At 46.3% G+C, this 22,044-nt stretch overlaps 1 protein-coding gene across 12 annotated transcripts in view; it reads right to left on the minus strand.

Moving 5' to 3' along the window:
- Window positions 1-2,434: 2,434 nt before the first annotated feature.
- Window positions 2,435-22,044, minus strand: part of nhsl1b (NHS-like 1b) — a 100,685-nt gene continuing 81,075 nt past the window's right edge. For 11 of the 12 annotated variants that reach the window (XM_027283924.1, XM_027283927.1, XM_027283923.1 and 8 more), the window contains 6 exons: window positions 19,500-19,627; window positions 16,828-17,026; window positions 13,993-14,124; window positions 8,971-12,258; window positions 7,845-7,968; window positions 2,435-5,039 (listed from right to left, as the gene is read on the minus strand). In XM_027283924.1, coding sequence (XP_027139725.1) covers window positions 4,364-5,039; window positions 7,845-7,968; window positions 8,971-12,258; window positions 13,993-14,124; window positions 16,828-17,026; window positions 19,500-19,627 — 4,547 coding nt within the window. In that variant the 3' untranslated portion in view covers window positions 2,435-4,363. The remainder of the gene's footprint in view (window positions 5,040-7,844; window positions 7,969-8,970; window positions 12,259-13,992; window positions 14,125-16,827; window positions 17,027-19,499; window positions 19,628-22,044) is intronic. The other variant, XM_027283934.1, reaches the window with a different exon arrangement.

Consider the following 22,044-nt stretch of genomic DNA (forward strand, 5'->3'; position numbering starts at 1 on the left):
GTGTGCAGTTTCCTGCCTGTCTGCTTTTAGCTCAGATTTAGAAACATTTATGATGCTTGGTGTGTGAGATACTCACAGATTTACAAGCTTTTTTTTTTCTACCCCCTTTTTTTTAATACATTAAATCATGTTAATAATGACATGTTTAGCTTATCATGTACTAGAAACTGTGTTTTCAACCCTAAAGAAGGGATATTACATGGTACTTCATAAGGGAACGATGACACTGCACTGATGTATAAATCATGAACGATATTACTGACTTCTAAATGATGTTTAAGAATGTAAAATTTATTATCTCATCCATAATAAATGTAACTCAGCATCGAATGATTGATGACCTCCAGCGTCACTGTGTAATTATGTTTTTGCCGTCCTTGTTTCGTGATGGGATTTTTAAACGTTAGTTTGAACGACACGGCACAGAAAGCCTCGCCGTGAGTTTCTTTTATCTGATCCGATACAGTTCAGACGTCCTCCACACTCCGATAATCGTGACCTTTTATCAGCCGGATGAAATCTTCACCACAGCTCCCGCACGCCCCTTTATCCTCCCTCACCTTCTCCTCTCTCGCCGTCAGGTTCATGTCTGCTGAGTCACTCTTTTTATTTGTGGCAGAATTGTTCCCGCTATCATGTTCAGACACTCAGCAGAAATTACGTCTTTTTTTATACTCTGCACACGCACACACACACACACACAGTCTGTCTTCATCTGTTGTTCACCAGTCGATCGATTTCACTGGCTGTGGTCATTGAGGTGAAACATTGCTGCAGATAGGAAGTGTATAATCAGGTTCACTGTTGTTCCATGTGTTTTAATGTTTGAATCGGCTTACATGATGAGTGGAGGACACGTAATAATACTTTCATTTTCAGCTCAACTGGAATAAGCCAATATGCAAATTTCTTACAAGCCATGTGTTTTTTCACACGTCCCATATTGCAAACTTATTTGCCAAAAGTGTGGGTGTCAGTATGTGTTTATTCTTTCTTTGCATGTGTGTTAAATTTACTTTGTTGGCAAGTGTTTATGCTTATTATTAGTTACAGTTATCAGGATCAATTCATCTTTCAGTTATTCTATTCTTGAGTCATATGAAATGTCTAAAAGTAGTGAGAAAATTTGTGCAGTGAACATTTAGTCACCTTTATCTGCTTGCATGTTCTGTCGTCTTGGCAGCAGCAAACAGGGAATGTCGATGAATGCAAGTCAGTGGTTCCCAACCCTGCTGGTAGGACTCCCTTAAGGTGTCTTAAATAATAAATCTGAGGGATCACAAGTTTCGAAATAAGATAATAAAACAGTTTTTTTGCCGCAAAACTTTAAAAAGAAATTTAAAATCTTTGCTTTATTTTGAAATACTAAGACGTTCTAATGTTTTTAAGACTCACTTTGGGAGACAAGAGTTCACTTACTCAATAGGCAAAGATCTGACGTCTAAGATTAGACCCAGCTGCCAACAGCTTTTGATTTTCTGACGCCGTAGCTTGTGACTAACACCTCACTCTAACTGTTTCCGATATAATACAGTATCTGTTTTAGGCACCGTCAAGTCTCTGCAAGTTGATTTTTCCTGGAGAACTGGCATAAGGAGGAAAGGAAACGGATTTTAAAAAGCTTTGAGCTCTGAATAATGCAAATGTAAATCTGGAACTAAATCAATGAAACAGTTCTTTAGATGCTCTGATGTAATTTTACAACCATAATGTCGCCTGAACAAGTGCAAAGAAACACCGCTTTTTAATAACTCAATAACTACAGCTGTACCTGTTGACCAGGCGGAGTCCTTCATAAAGACTCTGAGTCAATACAGACTTGTCTGTTTCATTTGTCATGTCACACATTAAGGATACTATACGAAGGGTCTTGAATACAAGAGGAGAGGGTGTCAATAGTGTGATTATAGCTGGGAGGAGTCTGTATTGATTTCTGTCTGACAGCCAGATGGATGCAGCGTCCCAGCAGCAGGTGACTCTGCTGAATTGGAGGTGGGGAGGGACTTCATTGTAAATACTAAGAGGCGGTCAGAGTTTCTGTGCCCTTGTGAATGAAAGCTTGACACGGCGAGACGTTGAAAAGGCAGCGAGGACCTGCTGGGAATGTTTGAGAGGATGCAGTGTTCAGTCTGAAGACCTGGGATGTGAACTGAGGGAGGGTTTAACGCTGCTCTGAAGTCAGTGAAAAGGTCTATTACGGGCTGTGATTCAGTGTGTGTGTCCTAATAGGATGTCCAGAAAGGGACATAACTGATCACCCCGCAGGGGGAGGAGGGTTGAACGATGGCCTCTGTGGCTTTCCAGATGACAGACGAGTGAGGGTGCCATGGCGACGGCGCTAATGAGCCGGTGATTTGGGGCGTTGGGCTGGCAGATGGCCGTGAATCACACACACACACACACACACACAGAAAAAAATGACAGAGACCTGCTCTTTAAATATCACCTTGTTTTTATTACACAGACATACAAGAGTGTTAGCAGCCTGCCTTCAGCACCACTCCCCACTACTTCACGACTTCTTCTGTCGCCTCGTCGTTTCACAAGCTCTCTCTCTCTCTCTCTGTGAGATTGAGACGTTTCCTGTCATGAGATGAGCTCCGGGCCCCACCGAGTGCTCAATCACGGCCGGGGGGGGCGAGGAGCTGGGAGACACACTTTTGGTCACAGGTGATTAAACCACTGGGATGTTGTGGAGGTTATGAAGTCTCACGCCTGTCACCTCAGTTTATGACCCCGAAGAGACCACATTTACTCAGCTGTGGGCACCAGTTTGCATGACTCGAGATTAAGGGCAGTAGATTTAGGATTGAAGCATAAATATTGACATTATTGCATTTTTTTCTAAGTTTAAAGCACCTTTTAAAAAAGGAAAGAAATGGCCTGGTGGGGTCACAGCGTTGTAAATGTGGCCCTTCCTCGCGCCTTCATCATCTTGCTGGTCGGCTCTGATCGTGATGTATTGCAGCTCTGCTATGTGAAAATAAATAATCTACCAAAAAAAAAAAGAAAAGAAAAAGGAAAACACTCCCTTTCCAGCAAACACAGGGCTCTAAAAATGTACACTTAAAACTCCTTTCTCTATGGATTTATATACAGAACTGCAAAAAAAAAAAAAAAGTATAACAGCATTATAGAAATCATTTAAGCCCTAAAAACTTCTATTAGATCTCAGCAAACTTCAGCAACAGCTGGACCAAAATGCATGTGTCAGACAAGCGGCCGCATCTCTCTCCGATTGTGTTCACGTGCAGATTCATTTTTCAGTTCTTTGGTAGCTATCATGATCACCGAAAGACCCAGACAGTAAAATTAGATTTTTATTCTAATGTCTTTACATTTATAGATTCATACTTAACTCCCAAACACAAGTCATGACATCACTTGTTTATTAAAAACAATCTCTAAAACATAAAAAAACTCACAAACAATGAGAAACACCTATGCACAGTGCGAAATGTCCAAACTAGAATTCATTTCATGGAGGTTTTATATGAGTAAAGAGTAAATCTGCTGTTTTGATTGATTTTTTTTAAATAGTTATTTAACACCCAACACTTTGTGTCACTTCCTGTCCATCACTGGGTGGCAGCACTGAACCCTCTGCACTTCCTCTGGACCCCTGAACACACCAGCTCTGCAAACTAACCCAGCTGACCTAAGAGCAGAAAGCAAAAAACCTGCTGATAACCGTAGCTGAAGTTGTACCACGTCCTCAAGTTCTTTCCATGTTATTATCATCATCATGAGGCTGTTTGAAGCCAAAACTTGCAAATCGTGGTGCTCTCAAACACTTTCCAGAGCCAACAGGAGAGACACTGAAGCTGAAGATTCACAATGCGAGCGCCTTGTTCCACTCTTTCCAACTGCCTAGCTATGTAGCACCACGGCAGCAACGTGAAGCAAACAGCTCGTGACTTTTTCGATTCCTTCAATTCACCTTAGTTTGCCATCTTAACCTCGACGTGCAAAGTAACTAAAGGGTTCCTGCGTGTGTTAAAGACAAGGTAAAGTAAAAAAAACAAATGTAAAACAAACTAAAAACACCGGGCGTAAAAGAAACACGATTCTTTTAACACAGAGGGTGAGTCACCAAACGAAAGAGAGAGTAAGAATCATGGGAGATGATGAGAATCTGCGGCAGAACCGGTTCTTCACTTCAGTTTAGCCCGGTCCATGATGGGGCGACCTCTGACCTCACATCAGGACCCGACATGTCCACTCCCTCAGCGGCAGCGCAGAGGGGGTGGGGCTCAGGAAGGTGTCTTTAAGAGGGCCTTCTATGGGCTCCTCTTCCTGTCCCCATACCCTGGTTATGATGAGTGAGTTCAGCTCCCTCTGTCTAAGGGGCCGTCATTGCTCTTTAACTTCTGCTCTCTTCAGATAAAGTGCCATTGGAGTCTTTGAGCACAGGGAGAGTCTGTGCTGCTGGTCCAGACAGACTTTCTGCAGTGTCTCCGTATTCGCTCTCAGCCAGCTCCCCCTCGCGCTCACAGATTACTGTCATTGGGCTGCTGAGGATTCGGCTGCGTGCGTTGTATTTGCTGCTGGCGGCAGAGGGCGGCGTGCGCGAGCGCCCGTACTTTAACCCGCTCATTGAGAAGGACGATGAAGTCGGCGAGGACAGAGAAAAGGCGTCGTAGCGGTTCCACTCATCCGTTGCCCTCTTGCCACGGCCGGGGGAGGTTAAGGGGCTGTGGGGCGCGGTTGGCGAGGAGGGCGAAGCAGCTGGGGGGTCCAACTCTGACTCGGAGCGTGTTCTCTGGAAGCGAGGGTCAGTGGAGCGAAGCATCTCAGTGGCTGACATCCTGAAGCTGGTCTCTGAGCGGCTGCCCTTCTTGAGGAGAAGGGCCTTGAAGGTGTCGCTGCTGGTGGAGGACTTGCGGAGGTTGCGCTGGATGGAGCCCGTCTGCCGAGGCAAGGAGGACACCGATCCTGGGGACATGGCTGTGGGAGTGACGGGTGGAGACTGCGGGTGGCAGCCAGTCCGGGATTTGTCCTCCTCAGACTCCTTGCGACCCAGGACCTTCCGCTTTGACCTAGGATAAGATGTGGAAAAGTGAATTAATAACATGCTTGTAGAAATTCTGCAGAGCGAGTGAGTGCAAGCACAAAGTAAAATAATTGAAAAGGCAATTAATGTTGAACTGAAGAAGAAGCGCAAGAGATGGGGCCAGTTTTTGTCAAAAGACAAAGACTTCGAATCCAATTGATCAAATTTAAATGACATAACTGAGCAGAAAGCAGGCTTTGGTCGACCGCTCAGCTCAGTCTTGTGTCTTTCTGTGTTGTCGTAGCTAAAAAAAAAGTGACCGCACTTAAAAAACTTGGCCTACACGACTGAAATCTTTGTCCCAAATTTGCCATATGTCAGCCCTGCCCCCAGCAATTAGCAACACAGCACGAATCTTGAAGTAAAACAATAAGGATTACTGCGCGGTGCGGGCGCTCAAAAGAAAGAGAGAAGAAAAAAAAGGTTCTACATTTTTTCGTTAAAGAAAATCCAATGTGTTTTTTGTACAGGAGAAGCTGCAGACGCTGCAACTCTGCAGGAAAGCTCAGACGCGGCACAATGAAATTAATCAAAAAACACAAACTGGGAAATGTGCCCAAAGCAGTTTTAATCACACGAGGACAATTCAGCCTCCGCTCAGCAGGGGGTATCAGAGTGGTTGAGTGCACCACGCAGCCTACACTGTCTATAACTCCTGCACCAAAGCATAGCAAAAGAAAAGCTGCAACTGGCAGAATACAGGAGGATTAGGTGCGAGCAGGGGAACAGCTTTATTAATCTGTAGTCCGGGAGGGGGGTTGCACTGTTGTTGATCCAAAGGTAGCATCACGGAAACAAGGCTTGCTAATTAAAAGGCATGGGGGCTACTTGCCACTTCGCACCTCTCTAGAAAGAATGCGCCCACCCACTGCATGCCCCCTCTGCACAAGGAGGGAGAGAGGAGGAGGGAGAGAAGAAGGAGAGACAGAGGTGATTATGAGGAATACAGATTCTGTGACAAGGGAGGCGGTTTTGAAGCTAAAAGTAAAGAAAGCAGTGAAGGACGCAGAGAGACAAAATCTGTAATCTTCTGATTAGATCTCCAGAAAGAAATTCTCCCACAAAGGACGGATAACCTGTGGAGGAAACACTCGTGAAGGTCAAATAAGAGGAGAGAAGTACGCTTCCTGCTTCAGAAAGACTGCAAAATATAAGAGTCTGTGCCCTAAATTCAACCTCCATCTAGCATCGTCCCCTGCGAGCTCCCCTTGCCACATTAACCCATCAGCATTACGTAAGACTTTTCTCACACACATTCCCACGTGCCTACACACACACACACACACTCTCTCTATCTCTCTCACACACACACACACACACCTGAATCCAGTCAACCATGACGGCTGAACTCACGGTTTGTTAAATTCACAAACACACAGCCACAGTGGAGAGGCGGTGATGCCGATCTGAGTGAAAGAGGTAAACAAGGCTGCGATTTAAGACCCAGCTCGGACGACTTGATCGATTTCTCTCTCTTGGCTGTATTAGATTGGGTTCGGAGGATCTCCCTCTAGACAAGTTGTATTTTGTGCTGCGGCTGTGAAGGCATTTCATTCAAGATTTTCATCATTTTGTTTTCCCAGAGGGGAGAGAGGGATAAGATTTAGGAAGTGAGATTAAAGTGGAAATACAAGGGCACTGAACAGGTGAGAAGAAGAGAAGAGGAATAGATTTGAATTATATATATGTGATGTTCAAAATAAACTCTTAAATCTGTGAGTTGAGGAAGTCTGTCATCACTTCTAAATGCTCCACACTAAGCAGGTGTAATGAGACCAGTAAAGCGAGCGGTAAACAAACAGCTCCACTGCGAGGTTAACACATTCACAAACATGCTTGCACAATCTTCACGTATAATTAAACTGCACAATAAATCGCACTCGCATGCGTGACGCCGCGGGCGCCATAAATACATCGACAATCTGTCGGCGCGGCGGCAGGAATGAAATGCCGTGAAAATGAAATCCTGTGATGCTCAAGAGAACTCCGACTGCGGCCGCACGTGACCGTGAAACACAAACTGGCGCGCTGCATGAGAAATTTATGTGTGTGCTGCCGCCTTTTTTGAAGCACGTATGCAATATATGTCAGAGACCGCAGAGCAAGACAGAGAGAGAAATCTCTCTGGTGGCCTCTAACCTAGATTAGGACCAGAGGGTGTCGAGTATTTAAATTATGGATGAAGCTGCTGCCTTATTTCTCCTGCTGAGAATGAGCAGCGCTAATGTGACTACACTAACACAGATGCCTCGGTAAACATTTGACTTCTCCCGAATCAGTCCTGATTGACCAGCGACAGAAAAAGCCACTCTCTCTCCCTCTCTCTCTCTCTCTCTCTCTCTCTCCGGGGCTGAGAGGGACTCCAGAGAGCAGCTATCTGACAGATGTTTATGCTTGCAGATGGGACAGCGCTCGGTAAAGTTATGACTGAGAGGTGGAGGGCAGGAGGAGGAGGAGGAGGTCGAGGAGGAGAGGATTAGGAGAGGAGGGGGATGGAGATGGAAAAAGAGAAATTATGGGTTGAAGGATGAAGGTGGGGAAGGAGCTTGGAGTTCAGGGTGATGCACTGTGGTTTACGAGGGGGGTGGAGATGCTGACGGAGAACGAGGAGGAAGATGGAGAGAGAAACAGACAGAAGTGACAGAGTGCGAGAGGAAAAACAAACAAGCTCGGTGTAATGAATTACATATATCGGTAGCAGGTGAGAAGTTGGGAGTAATGGTAAATGAAGGAGTGACGAGAGGTGTAAAAAAAAAGAAAAAAAAAAAAAGAGAAAAATGCATCATGGTACCTGTGAATGGCAGCAAAGAGGTCCTCTGTGGTTCGGGCCCGCGAAGGAGTCGGGGTCACCATGTTCTCCCCGTTGGCTGACGGGACCGGAGACGATTCAGCCGTGCTGGAGTCGAACACCTCACCTGAAACGGAGAAACAAACATTAGAGAACACGCATACTTAGGGTTTACTCGCACACTCCCACCCGGCACATTAACCTGGCAGCCTATAGTATGTGAAGTGGTACAGAGGAGGTGCTGGACTGTCTTCTTACATTCTCGTTTTGTCTCTCCTCTTTTCTTCTCCTCTAGTTTAGCCTCTTTTCTCCCCCTCCTCTCTCAACCTCTGCGCTCACGTCTGAGCTCCGACTGCCTGAGCCGCTGCAGGCAGTCTCACTTTACGCTCTCTCTCTCTCTCTCTCTCTCTCTCTCCATCCTTCCACTTCATCCCCTTTACCAGATCTGTTCCCCTCCCCTCCCCTCTGATACGAGCAAGCCACTCCCTCCCACCCCCCCACCACACGCCCCTCTCTCTCCAACCACGAGAAGCATCTCCCCTGGGACACTTGCCGCCTCCCTTACCTCAGAGAGAGAGAGAGAGAAGAAGGGAGCAGGACACAGAGATAAAGAGAGAGGGAGAGAGTGAAGGGCTGAGTGAGGATGAGGGATAAACAGCAAATAAAGAGTAAAAAGCAGAGAGGCAAAAATGGATATTTGTAAATAAGGATGGATGGAGGAGAGGAGTCGAGTAGACAGTGGAGGCTGAGGTGTGTGGTTGGGTGGGGGGGCAGAGGAAAATAGCAATGCGGGAAAAAAATGAAGGGACAGTAACCAGAAGAGAGGTCTGCATATAAGTACAGGAGGATGAGTGGAAGAGAGGATGAATTCAAGAGGATGAATTCAGCAGTGCTGTCCCAGCGATAAGCGTCTCTCCTGCACTATTTTCACAGTTTGTTAACCTTCAGAAGCCGGTGGTTTGAAGTTTGGATCCTCTGCTTCAGAGGGCAAAATGAATTTCACAGCTGCCTGAGGTGCTGCCCACACAGCTACGACTATATAGGATTATGGTAATGGGATTAACTAATAAGTAAATGAAGGTTTTGACTGACAACATCTGAAGCCAGCGTTTTTTGTATTCAGACTCACCGGTGTCATCCTCCTTAGAGCTGATGGAGCCAGTCGTGCTGCTTGTTCCATCTCCCTCCTCCTCCTCCTCCTCGTCCTCTTCATGAGCCTCTCCGTTGGAACGCGGCCCGTGGTCAGGACTTGTTTCCTGGCTGGCAAAGGCAGAGATGTGGGACTCGTCCTGGCTTACTGTGGATGTTTCGCTGCTCTCTGCGAAAGGCTCTGAGCTCTCTGAAGTTTCCTCCTCTTCCTTTTCACTTCTACTCTCCTTCTCCTCTTCTTTTATTTGTCTTGTCTGCGGCGCGTCTACTTGGTCTTCCTCGTGCTGAGATGGAAGCTGTTCGTTCATTGGTTGAGAGTTAAATGGTGGGAGAAAAGAAATTTTGGGTTTCTTAGAGACTGCTGGAGGCTTCTGTTTGACGGGAGAGCTTTGTGAGCTCTGTTGGGGACTGGGCAACGAGTCCCGCCATTCGACGTTGGCTTTTCCATTTAAGAGGAAGTAGCTTCCATTCATGACGGAGCTATCTGGTGTGTAATCTGTGAAACTGCAGTCTAAAGACAACTCTTCTAAGAGCTGTGACACAGGTGATGGTGAGGAGTTATGTGGATCTTCGTCTGGGGAGTAGTTTGACAGGGGTAACACAGTGGGATGCTCCAGGGAGTGAGACTTCTCCAGAGTCTGGGGTTTTAGATCCTGAAGGAGGTCCACCCCCGTTTCCTGAGCTTTGGTGTGGTCTGGTTTGCCGTTAATCTCCTTTTCTGGCCGTTTAACAGAGCGGAGCTGAACACTCTGCAGCGCAAATGGGGTGATCAGGGGCTTAGATGACTTTGTGGGGCTGCTGGAAGGAGCTGGATTAGGAGCATCCTTCACTGCCTTCACAAAAGATGGAGAGGAGGACGGCGGGACAAAAGTAGGCAGTGGTGGAGGTGGTGGGGGCCCCAAGGAGGGGACAGGAGGAGGAGGAGGTGGAGGGGGACTGAAGCTCCCATTGAAGGATGAACTGGGGTGGATTAACATTTCAGGGGATGGAGGAGGTGGGAATTCAGGGGAGGTGGAGCAAGCAGTGGGTGGGGACAGAGTTGGACCTTGTGGAGTAGTTGGTAATGGGGGAGCTGGCAGAGGAGTGCCCGCACTTGGAGGTAGAGGTGGAGGGAAGGGTGGAGGTGCGCTGAGAGGAGTGCTGGGAGCTGAGGAGGAGGAGAGGGGCAGGGGTGGAGGTGGTGGAGGAGGAGGTCCGGAGCTTTTAAGTGAGTCCGAGGTGTTGGAGGAAAGGGAGGTGGAAGAGGAGGAGATGGATACAGAGGAGAGGAGGGATGACTTCCTCTCGGGCACTTTAGGCTTGGGCCGGCTGCCCGAAGGAGACATGGACCTGATGAAGGAGGGCACCGGGGTTCCAGCTGTGGGGGTGTTGGACTGGCTGGAGTAGCCGCTGGATGGAGAGGTCAGTCTGTGCACCCTGTCCGGTGAGGAGGTGGAGATTTTGGGCTTCACTGCCACAGCTCCCTCCTGGCCTGGAGCTCTTGGGGCCTGGCTGTGAATCTCACCTCCATTGTGTAGCTCACCTTGGTGAGCCCCGGCCGACATGTTATCTACGACGTGGACCGGAGGCGTCTGCGCCCTTTGGTCTCCGTGGTTACGAGGGTAGTCCATGTAGTAGCCCCAGGAATCGGCGTAGTCCGAGCGCAAGCTGCTGGTCTCACTGTGAGCAGGCGTGACGTGACAAAGCGAGTACACGTTAGAGACGCCGCCACAGTTGGCGTTGGCTGCCAGTGACGCCGCAGAGCTGCCTGCACTGATGCTACTCTGACTGCGTGGCCGGAGCACCCAAGGGTCGTCGTAGTCGCTGCTCGGGCTGTGAGAGGGCGAAGAAGGTGAAGCCCCTTTTCCTTTCCCTCCTCTCAGCCCCATCTGCAGGCTCTGCTGCAAGCTAGCGATCAGAGTCTCATTGAGCATGGCTCCATTTGCTTCGTTACCTCCGCTGATGGCGCTGACACCTCCAAGGGGCTTTTTCGCACCAGACTTGCGCCTGAGAGAGTCTGTACGAGCTGGGGGCAGCGGAGGCTTCTTGGACTTGCGGAGGGAAATGCTGCGTGACAGGGAGCGATCGCTGTACAAGCTTCCAGAGTCATCCTGATTGGCCATCTCGCGACACTCGTACATGCTGTGCCTGGTGGCCCGTCCAGCTGCTGCACCGTGACTGCCATGGCTGCGAGAGCGCAGGCCCGAGTCCATGTGCATGGAAGTGTAGTATCCATCGTTGTCTTGGGAATAGATGGAGCTGGAGTCAGTAGTGGTCCTGGAGGAGAGGTCCAGGCTGCTATACAGCTGGTTTATAGGAGTGGAGCAGCTGGAGGTCAGAGTGCGATGTGGAACCACTACGTTTTCTGGCGTATCGTAGATCCACTGCTCCTCTGGCAGACAAGATGGCGGCGTGGGAGCCAAGGTACTGTGGCTGTGTACACTGCTATCTGAGTGCCCTGACTCGCTAGCAGGTGCTGCGACTACCAGACTGCCGTCCTGTGGTGTACGAGTCAGGGTCGAAGTGGCCAAGGCTGTGCAGGTGGAGCTCTGGGCAAAGGCTGCTGGACTGGAGGTGTTGGTGGAGGAAGCCAGACTGAGCGGCCGAGCTGTGGGGTAGGCAGAGACTGGAGAGTGGGAAATTTGACTGGAGGTGTTGAGGGTAATGACCTCAGAGGAGCTAGACAGGGTGGCGTTGGGGATGTATGAGGTGGAATAGGCGGCGTGTGGCGAGACCACACACGCTGGACCACCACCCCAATCACTGGCCTGTGTTCCCCTCAACTCCTGAGACTTGGGCCTGGGAAGTGTGCCTGTCCTTGGAGCATTTCTCATGTGCACCGCTGTATCGTCAACCTGCAGCTTTCCGATCTGCCTCTGAGGCGTAGCTTGCTCCTCTGACTTAATCGGGGTGCTGCTATAGATGGGGTCAGCGCTGAGGGACACTCTGGCACCTTGACGGGGCAGACTGTGAAAGCGGGAAGGATCTCCGTTAAAGTGATGCGGCATCATCAAGACCCCAGAGCTGTCGCTACTCGAGATGGATATACTTCCTGTTGAGGAGGAAGCAGAAATGCCGGCCATTTGAGCAGCGATTCCTTGTCCTCTCTGAGCCCGAATTCTTCTCATGGAGGGCGGTACAATCTTCACTTCTTCTGTCTGGCAGCCAGAGTCTCTGGTCTGTGAACGGCGGAGCGTTGAGTTGACGCTTCCAACTCTTCCCAAGGTGGAGTACTGTCCCGGGATGAACATGGAATGTGGCCGGAGCTCTCCGCCGTGTCCTTTCGCTGCTGTCACAGGAAGAAAGAAAATAACATAAACACATGATTCAAAATATCTGTTTTTCTCTTCTCTTTCCTCTTTAATCTGTCTTCAACCACAATTCCTTCTGCTCTTCTGGCTGAACCGTCATATAAACTGTGGTCACAGGGAAGCTAATTAATTAGATTTTCTATAACCATGTTTCATGCGATAATAACTTCTGGTCTTCTTCATTAAGGAGGAAAGGATATGAGGGAAGACAGAGACTCCCTACTATGCTTTCCGTCTTAATCTGGCTCTGACTCTGTCTCATAGAAAAACAAATAGTCCGCTGGGGTCCAGAACAGGCAGCTGGTAATGTGTGAGGCAGCCAACAAACGAAAACACATACATGGACGCAAACGTAAAATGTTGACATGTCATGCACTGCCATATAGGAGAGAGCATACAAAATATGCAGACAGACATACAGAGACAAGGACACACAGAGCTGCAGACATGACAAAGACACACACACACTGAACATACCGGCTAGTAAACAAACAATTTGAAGAATGAGTTGTAAAACGAGAGAGGACGGCTAGTGTGCCTCTCTCTGTGGTGGCTCTCCTGTTGATGCTCGTATCCCAAAACATACACACTCGCATGTCCTTTCTTCCCTCTGTCCCCCTTCCTCGCTCTCTCTCTCTCTCTAAACCACACATGCACTCTCTTCCTCCTTTGCTAAAAGCTGGAGTGACAGCTTGGCTGCCGCTGCTGCTGCTGCTGCTGCTGCTGCGATAGATTAAGCTGCAGGTCTACTCTCGCAGGCAACTATAGTGCAAAGAGAGGAGGGGATGAAGCACTGGGACAATTACCCCGGCCCAGTAATCATGACATTCAGAGGCTGTCGTCAGCTGAGCACTAACCAGACTTTAAAGCTCTTTTCCTATCAACCTCGGTGATCTTATCACACAGAGAAATGACATTCTCCGTAAACGCTGCTGCCATTCAAAAAGCTCAGAGATGTGTAAATAAAAACATCGACGATGCGGTGCCGTCAGCACAGCATAGTGTCAGCTTAGTAAGCTTTGAGCTCACTTAACACCCAGCTCAGCTGAGTATGGTAGGGGACCTCTGAACCTTTGTATTTGTTATTCAGACCTCATCTTTTTGTAGGTACTGTGGATCATATATTCTGATATTGACAGAGCAAAAAAAAAGAGGATCGTGTGGCTTTTTAGGTGTCTGTGATCATCGTCACATAGTCAGTACATGTTGGTAAGTAAAACACATATAGGACACATGCTAAGATTATCAATACGGCACCAGGATTAAGACACAAACACACACACCCTCACAGAAAAGGACTGCAGAAGGTTGACCCTGAAGGATTATGAAACTACAATACTGCTATGCGACATGAGGGCAAATGTTTCTAGAAAAGGGAAAAAAAGAAATAATTAAAACCACAAAACTAGTGAAAATGATTTCATGACTGGCTTCCTACTGTGGATACAGTTAAAGAGGGTGGAGGAGAGCAAATGAGGACACTTTGGATGTAGAACTGAAACGACTACAGGGCCTTGATCCAACACTGTGTCATTTCCTCTCCCTCGGTATGACTTAATCAGAACAATACTGGTGTACACAGAGGATGTACACAGTTAGTCTTGATAAAAACAGAGTAAGGTTATAGTAAAGAAGGAGGGATGCTTGTCCAGAGTGTTGGTACAGGTCTGTGGACAGTAGAGGGCAACTTATTGCCCCGCAGTGATCCATACCTAGCTCCTGGTTGAAGTTGTCAGGCAGCCCTGATATAGTCTTTCTGCGTTTGACCTTCTTGGGCCGGCGGGACACGGTGTCAGTGTTAATGAGGGAGCGCCGGATGCTCGCCTGTCGGTCAAACACTGCCCCTGGTAGCCGGGAGGGCGAGAGCAAGGCAGGCGGACACACAGGCAAACAGAAGTCGGTTAGTTGGAAGGAACAAACTCAACAACATGCAGAAAGTTTTTTTTTGTTTGTTTGTTTTTTTTTTTACAACATGCAATAACAACAGGGCGAGAAACCTAAAGGATCAGTTCAACCAAATTAAGAAGACACATTGTTCTTCTCCCTCTAGTGGTATTAAATATTTAGGAGTTTAAAAAGGTAATGATAATTCAACAAACAATCTTCATGTGATCAGATTTGTTTGATTGTGACATTTAACAGCTGATAGTTAGAAAAAGGTATCAGTGTTCTTTGGTGGATAAACTATGCAACCATGACACTGTTTCTAAACATACTTTTTCAGATTTTCTGAACGGCAGTTTTTCGTTACTTATCAGCCAACATAATTCCTTTTTTTGATGGGGCTTTTGATCCTTTATTTTCAAAGTAGCAGCTGAAGAAGGGAAGCAAGGACGGGGGAGGGACATGCAGCAAAGTGCCACAGCCTTTGTACATGCAGCGCACGCTCTACCAGGTGAGCTCAGACAACATATTCGATGATGCAGATGTATCTGAAAAAAGGTAATATCATCCCATGTAGACAAATTCTTCTGTCCAAGGTCTTCTCGAGCTCTGCAGGGTCACCTTACATATCTAAACTTAAAGTATCTGTATTGGATTATACCACTAAAGGAAAGAAATAATGTTTTTCTGTCATTTGGGTGACTTGATCCTTCTTCATTCATCAGCCAAAATGCCTAAAATGGACTAAATCTACCAGCTATTTTCACTTATTTATTAGCCAAGCTGATCAACAAGAGGCTTTGCATCTTTGGCTGATGGTTTGTGTTTATTTCCAACCCTGAGTATAAGTAATTGCAGTGCAAACATACAGTACATGTAAGATATGTGAGATGTATAGTGCATGCTCAAAAACACATACATGCACATAACAGATATGAAGTATAGCAAGCGCACGCACACACACACACACAGTCTTTCATTCCTCTCAATATCCTTCTCACTCTCTGTCCAGTTTCCCTGAAGGAAGATGCAATATCTCACTAGGAACTGCTTATTTCTACTATTTGGTGAGCTGGTGACAGCCTGCAGGCGTTAGGGAAATAGAAATTGATATGAGGGCAGATAGTGTCGCTCACATTCCCCCTCAGAGCGTCAGAATACTCTCTCATGTCTCTCTCTCTCTGTCTGTCCATGTGTGTGTGATTTACTCTGTCTTTCTCAGTAATCTGAAGTGGCAGGCGATGAAGTCAACAGTGATTTGTGTGGAGCGGGGCCATATTCAACACTCATTAGTGTATAAACGTTGACAGCATCACAGTTATACTGGTCTTGACAACAGCAATGTTCAGACATTGATACTGAGCTGCCATTTTTGGAGTTTTTGTGCAAATGTCTGTCTGATATGAGTGAAACATGACACCAGCTACAGTGTAATATATTTATAATTAGAGCTGGTTAAAAGAGATGGCACATCTTAAGTATGTGTGTGACTCGTGTAGTAGATCACTGTAAAATGTGACATGCTAACCAGGGAGTTGCGTGGACACGTTTTGCTGTGTATCAGTGTTCATCTGTCATACGCCCTGCGTCTGACATAAAGTCAGTGAGAAGCCTTGACCCTTTGGATAAGCTGTCAAACGATTTTCACACACAAACGCTCGTTCAAACGCGCATAAAAGAAGTTGAAGGTCAGTCTCCGAGAATCATGAAGGAAGGGGAGAGTATACACAGAGGTGCAGGAGGAGAGGCAGACATCCACGACTGACACATACCGTTTTCTTCTTCTCTGCGGCTGACTGGATACAGTAATTGATTGGTCTTTATCCACTTAGCCGCAGAGGGTTGATTAAAGTAACAGTCTGACATTTTGCATTCTTTTTATGAGGCTGCCCTACTGAAGATTAGATGAGAAGTCCGATAAAATCACGATCAGATGTGACATGTTAATATGACCATTATTGGCCACACTAGCAACGTAGCTCTAGAGATAGTAATGACCACTTCCAAACTAAAACATCTGGACGCATGCCAAATATTTGTGGTCCCGCTGACTTGGAAATCTCTTCACATTTCCTCTGCTGCCACCAGCAAGTTGAGACTTCTGGCTGTCAAATGTGTTGATGGATTTGTTTGGTACAAACGCGCATACGAGTTATTAAATTTCAGCCTAAATTATAGTAAGAACTTTTCATCTAGAGCTATCATCAGATCAAAATGTTTCATTTGTCCAATGCTTTTGTTATGACTGATGCTTTAACCACCATAAATCATGATTCCCATCCCAGCGTCAGCTGTACTTTGTGTTTAGTGTTAATTAGCAAATAACAGCATGCTAAGATGCAAGTATTATACCTGATAGCTAGTAAGGCTGTAAACTCTGAACCTGATATTGGTCTTCTCATCTAACTCAGTCAGAAATGTCAGTAAAATTCACTTAAGACAAACAAAACAAAGTGTGTGATTGGTGGTGAGAGGTTAATGTTACAGAATCGACACCGGGGATGAGTGAGACCAGATCAAACTCAAACTAGTTTGATCTTTCTACGTTGCTATTCAGAGGACCGGGACAGCTGTTTCCCACTACCATCACTGATGAGGATTGGTCACTACACGCTAATGTTTGAGAGATAGACAAAATAGTTCCTGTTTCCAAGAGGTCATACCTGTGACGTTGATGGCAACTATGTCTGTGGGCACGGCCTTGGCTGTCTGCCTCATCTTCTCCTCTGGGGTGGGGAGAGGCGCACCCTTGTTCCATACCACCTGTCCGTCCACCTCGGACCCCTCCCCTCCTTCACCTTGGGGGGTCTGGGGCCTCATGGACAGCTGAGATTTGTTGTCTTCCGCCGATGAAGCTGTGGACTAGATGAGAAAGAGAAGGAATGGGTTAATGAGGAGTGAAGAGGGAATGGAAAGAGAGCAGAGACGGGAAAGGGAAGGTGAAAGAGGATAGGAAATGGGGCAGAGGGAGGAGAGAGATAATAGAAACAAGGATTGGAAAGAGAATAACAGTGACAGGTAATTGAGACGAGATGTGAGGAGGAAATAAGTCGAATGAAGAGGGAAGGGAAAGGGAGAAAAGACAGGAAGAGGGGGCGACAGAGGTGAGAGGGATGAAATACAACGTGCTCTAATGAAAGGCAGCGAAAAACAAAGATTTTGTTCGAGCACAGAAGTGATGGATAAAAAAATGTCACGGTGAAATGTCAAGATAATGGAAGAAAGTGTGAGCAGAATAATATAGGAGAGAACTTAATTGCCCAAAACTATAACAGGCAGATTGTATGGGACATATTGACACACACATACATACACTTTAGTATATTACACTGCTGTGACCTTTTAGTAGCTTGTGGTGCTGTAAATATTTTTCACGATCAATCAAACCCAAATGAAAATACACACACACACACACACACACACACATCCATCAGAGTAAACTGACAGAGCGGTTGGCGATGGCAGGATAAAAGCAAGAGAGCAGCAGCGAGGAGAAAGAGAGAGAATCACTCATGCATTAAACTGTGTTCCCACACTAACAGTCCTCGGTCGTGAAGGGGGATTTACTGCAGAGGAGCAACAGACTGCTATTACTGCTGCATCCAGTCTTGAAAGTGAGCCGTTAGTCGACAGAAAATCATCAACTTCCAGTTGGCTGAGTGCTTAAGTCAGTCAGTGTCCATCTGAGATTCTGAAATCGTTATTTCTCGAATCAAAGGAATTGAGAGCGCGATGAACACAAACGATCCCGAACTGTCCTGATAAAAGACAGAATAATTAGTCATTTGGATCGGGTTGAGAAAAAACAGCTGGTAAGAAATTGAAAATGTTTCCAGAGTCTTCCAAATATATCCAGCAATCATCTACTGCTGTCCCAAACATGAGACTGGCCAGAAAAGATGGCTATTAGTGCTTTCATACATGCATGGATAAATGGAGGGAGGCATCAGAGGGGGAGAAGAGGTCAGAGGATGTAAAGAAAGGATCTGAGCAGTAGTTTTGTTGTAAGCATGGCTTGTTATTTTGCATCATTGTGACTCAAACAGGAGCCCTGTTTCTCCTTTTGAGGCTGCTGTCAGGCAAGGTTAGGCTCACTGGCCTCAGGGCAACAGGAAGTGACGGATAAAGGGGACAAACAGCGGAAAATGAGAAGGGGGAAGGAAGGCGCAGGAGGAGGAGGAGGGGATTGGCTCAGGTTGAAGAGAGGGATGCAGAAAGTAGAAAAACAGATAACGACAGATTGGAGTCGACAGTTTGGAAAAACAACAGAATGCTCTGAAGGTCGAGGGTCGAGGCAGGCATGAAACGAGTGGCTGCCCTCTCTTGGCTCAAGAGGACAAAAGAGACCCTGATAATAACAGAGAAAGACCCGCTGACCCATTCAGGACCCCTCATATCACATGGAGATGAGAGATATCAGGCTGTCAAACCATTTACACTTCACATCACACTAATGGTCTGCCAGTAAAAAGAGCATTAAATAATAGTTTTTGTCTGCGTCACTATAATCTCACCCAACTGAGATTATAGTGAACATTGAACATTTAATTCAACTCTTTCATAACGTATAATATAATATACTGATATTATAACTTTATAGTAAAGTCAGTGTGGTTCCTACATCTTTAGGTCAGCAGTTCACAACCTTTTAGAGTCGTGATCCTGAAAACAGTTCACAGCCTGTAGCGTATATGGTGTTTTAAGTTCTCGTCCCCTGTGTTGAATGTCATTAAAGAGTTAAAATGACTGAGAGCTGCTTCTTCTCTCTTATGTTGCTTGCCACAATTCTATAAATATATACATAGTAGCGTCCGGTGCTGCACCCACCTACTTCAAAGCCCTTATACATGCATTTGTTACCACACGACTGTTGCGGTTCTCCAATGAATGGCTCCTGGCTCTGCCACCTGTACTCTCAACGCAATCCAGACTCTTCTCGTCTGTTGTTCCCCATTGGTGGAACGTCCTACCAGTTTCTACCAGATCAGGGGCGTCCCTCTCTACCTTTAAAAGCCTCCTGAAGACCTCCAGCTCTTCAGAGAGTACCTCCTCTCCAACTCTACCAGCAATATGTTTTTTTTTTCCAGGTGATAATTCTTTTCATTAAATGGAAACTGGAGTAAACGTAGACTTAAAGAAAGGTGAGGAAAACATGTATGTTTATGTCTGACCACCAGATGGCAGCCTGACACTGTTTAAATCACTGGAGGTGAGCTCCTGTGCTGCTGAATCAGCACTGCTGTGCTCACCTGTACTTCACTTGTATATACACAAAATGTAGTGAGTGTCACACCTTTGGTGAGTTTTTGTGCGCAGTGTTTGTGCGTACATGTACCTTCTTATCATTGTCGTCATCCTCGTCGTCCTGCAGGCTGCTGGTGGACTGTGAGGGGTCAGCAAAGGTTGGACCCTGAGAGTAGTACTGAGAGCTCCGGAAACCATCTTTCCTCAACTTGTCACATTCTGCAGGACGGACAGAAAAGACATGTTACACAGACAACAAACAAAAAAATAGAACTGTCCTGATGTTTGTCAGTGTATCAGTGTCTTCTTGGTTGGATGCTGCTCACACCTCCTCCCGTCACCACCTGCTGCGATGGGAGTTATGATGTACATGTGTGCGCCAATGTGTGAGAAGAAGAGAGCTTACAAACGAGTGTGTGTGTGTAACCAGAGGAGGGGGTATCAGTTTCAGTCTGTCACACACAGATGGCAGAACTGTCCCTCTCTCTCCTCCTCCTCCTCCTCCTCCTACCCGCCTGCCCCCTCCCTCCGCTCTCTAAGGGGGAATTTAGCACATCATCTCTCTCTTTCTCCCTGTGCACATATCTACTAATGCATCCTTTGTCTAGTCTTTTAATAGCTAATTATACTCATGTAATTCTGCTTTTCCAGCTGCGCACACACACACACACACACATATGCACACACACACACACACACACACACACACACACACAGATATAAGGATAAAGAAATCTAAACTGTGAGAACAAACCTTACATTTCTCATTAAATATGAAAAATATTCCTGGCACATCAACTGACAAACATCGTCTCTCTGTATATTTTCCCTGTTCCATACAAATGTAAAATCCTCTCTGGTCTTTTATCTTCAGTGGGTGATGCACCATCAAAATCTCTTTTGGTGAATAACACGTGTACCAAAGCACATGCACATCACTCCTCCTACCCTGGGACCTCAATGATGCTGCCTTTGATCCCCTTTTCATGTGCCATCTATCTCCATAGCTAATTACAGCCGGTCTCTGTGGAGAGGCACACTGGTGCATGTTTAATACTGTCACTTAATGGATCCTAATGGGGTTGGCAAAGGTAGACAACAAACTGATGTGGTAGCGGTGTGGAAGAGTGGGATTTGGAAAGAAAACACAGCGATGATGATGATGAGGAGGATGATGACGGGTGCGGAGTGGTTAGGATGATTGGTGCGGCGTGATTGGGGACGGTTGATAAAAATAAATAAGCGTTGATGAGCCGAGTGCTGCTTGTTGCTAGGCAGAGCTGAAGGGAGGGGACCGGTACGTGACGGCGAGAGAAGACGAGCGTAAAGACTGAAGGATATGGAGGGCAAAAATGTCCAAATCTGTATATTTAACAGTGGCAATTTAAATCTAGTAATAACCTAAGTGGTGTCGTGAATATTTAGTGCTGCAGATATTCACCAAAATATGCACAAAAGATGGTCATTGAAGTAGCAGTGTAATGTAACGTGCTGATGAGTAAGCTCTAATAAAGCAGAATTCTATCTTTTATGTATTATGGTGCTAGTTTAAGTGTCTAACACTTAAGCAGTGACCCAGCGACCTTTGTTGTGTTCAAGCTATAATAATGTTTTTGGACACAAATTGACATGTGACACTTTTTAGTCTCTACCAACTCTTTAAGCGCTGCCAACTGTCTGCTGTTTGGTGCTGAGCATGTAGTACACAGCAGGTTTTGAGGACTTATATAGAGATAGAGATAGAGGTTATAGAGATAAACTTTTTTAATCTTCTGTCTGACCTGACAGCTAACACATAATTGGGATATTATTGACAGTAGCTGTAACTGTTGCATAACCTCTCTGATATATTTGGACCCTGTTGGCACGTTTACTATAATCTATCCTGCAAAAGCCTCACTGCTAAACACACAAGTTGAACCCCGTGTGAGTGAAAGGAACAATAGAGTTGGATGCATGTTGCCATCTGATTGCTTATTGATTATTCTGCTTTGCAGAGCAGAAAGCAGGACTCGTGTACCTTGCTGTGCTTGTGCTGGTGGCACTTGATTTAGGGACTGGTTACACGTGCCCTTATCTTTGGCACTACATTGTCTCAACCATAGAAACAACATATTCCTACGCCTGAGTCCAACTGGGCTGCACACAGTGTATTATGATTCAGATCTATTACTTCAGCTAACACTGTTTTCCTTATGGCTGTGCTGTAATTAGGTGTGTAACATCCAGCCTCAACAAGGCATTAAAGAGCTGATACACACATCAAGACTCAAATGGACAGAACAGGTGCTCTCATTGGACACCTGTTGGCTTTCAGTTAAGCCCCCCTGGGGCTGGGTGGTGGTGACAAGATGATAGGACAGTGACAGGACGGAGGGGGGGTTAGCTGAATGTATGCAACCTCCCAGGTGGTGTTTGCACACCAAGGAACATCAATATTGCAGAAAGTATTAGGCAGCAGCAACAGCAAAGGGGTCAAACAATGGGAAAGACAAAGAAAACCTACAGTGTGTGTGTGTGTGTGCGTATCGAAGCAGGTGACTCATGTTTTACACACTGTAAGCATCAGGTTACAACCAGTTCCTCCCTATTTATCTCTCATTCCCTTTAGCACTCCCTTATTTATCTGCTGGCAC

The sequence above is a fragment of the Larimichthys crocea genome, chromosome XI, assembly GCF_000972845.2.
Source record: "Larimichthys crocea isolate SSNF chromosome XI, L_crocea_2.0, whole genome shotgun sequence".
NCBI lineage: Eukaryota > Metazoa > Chordata > Actinopteri > Sciaenidae > Larimichthys > Larimichthys crocea.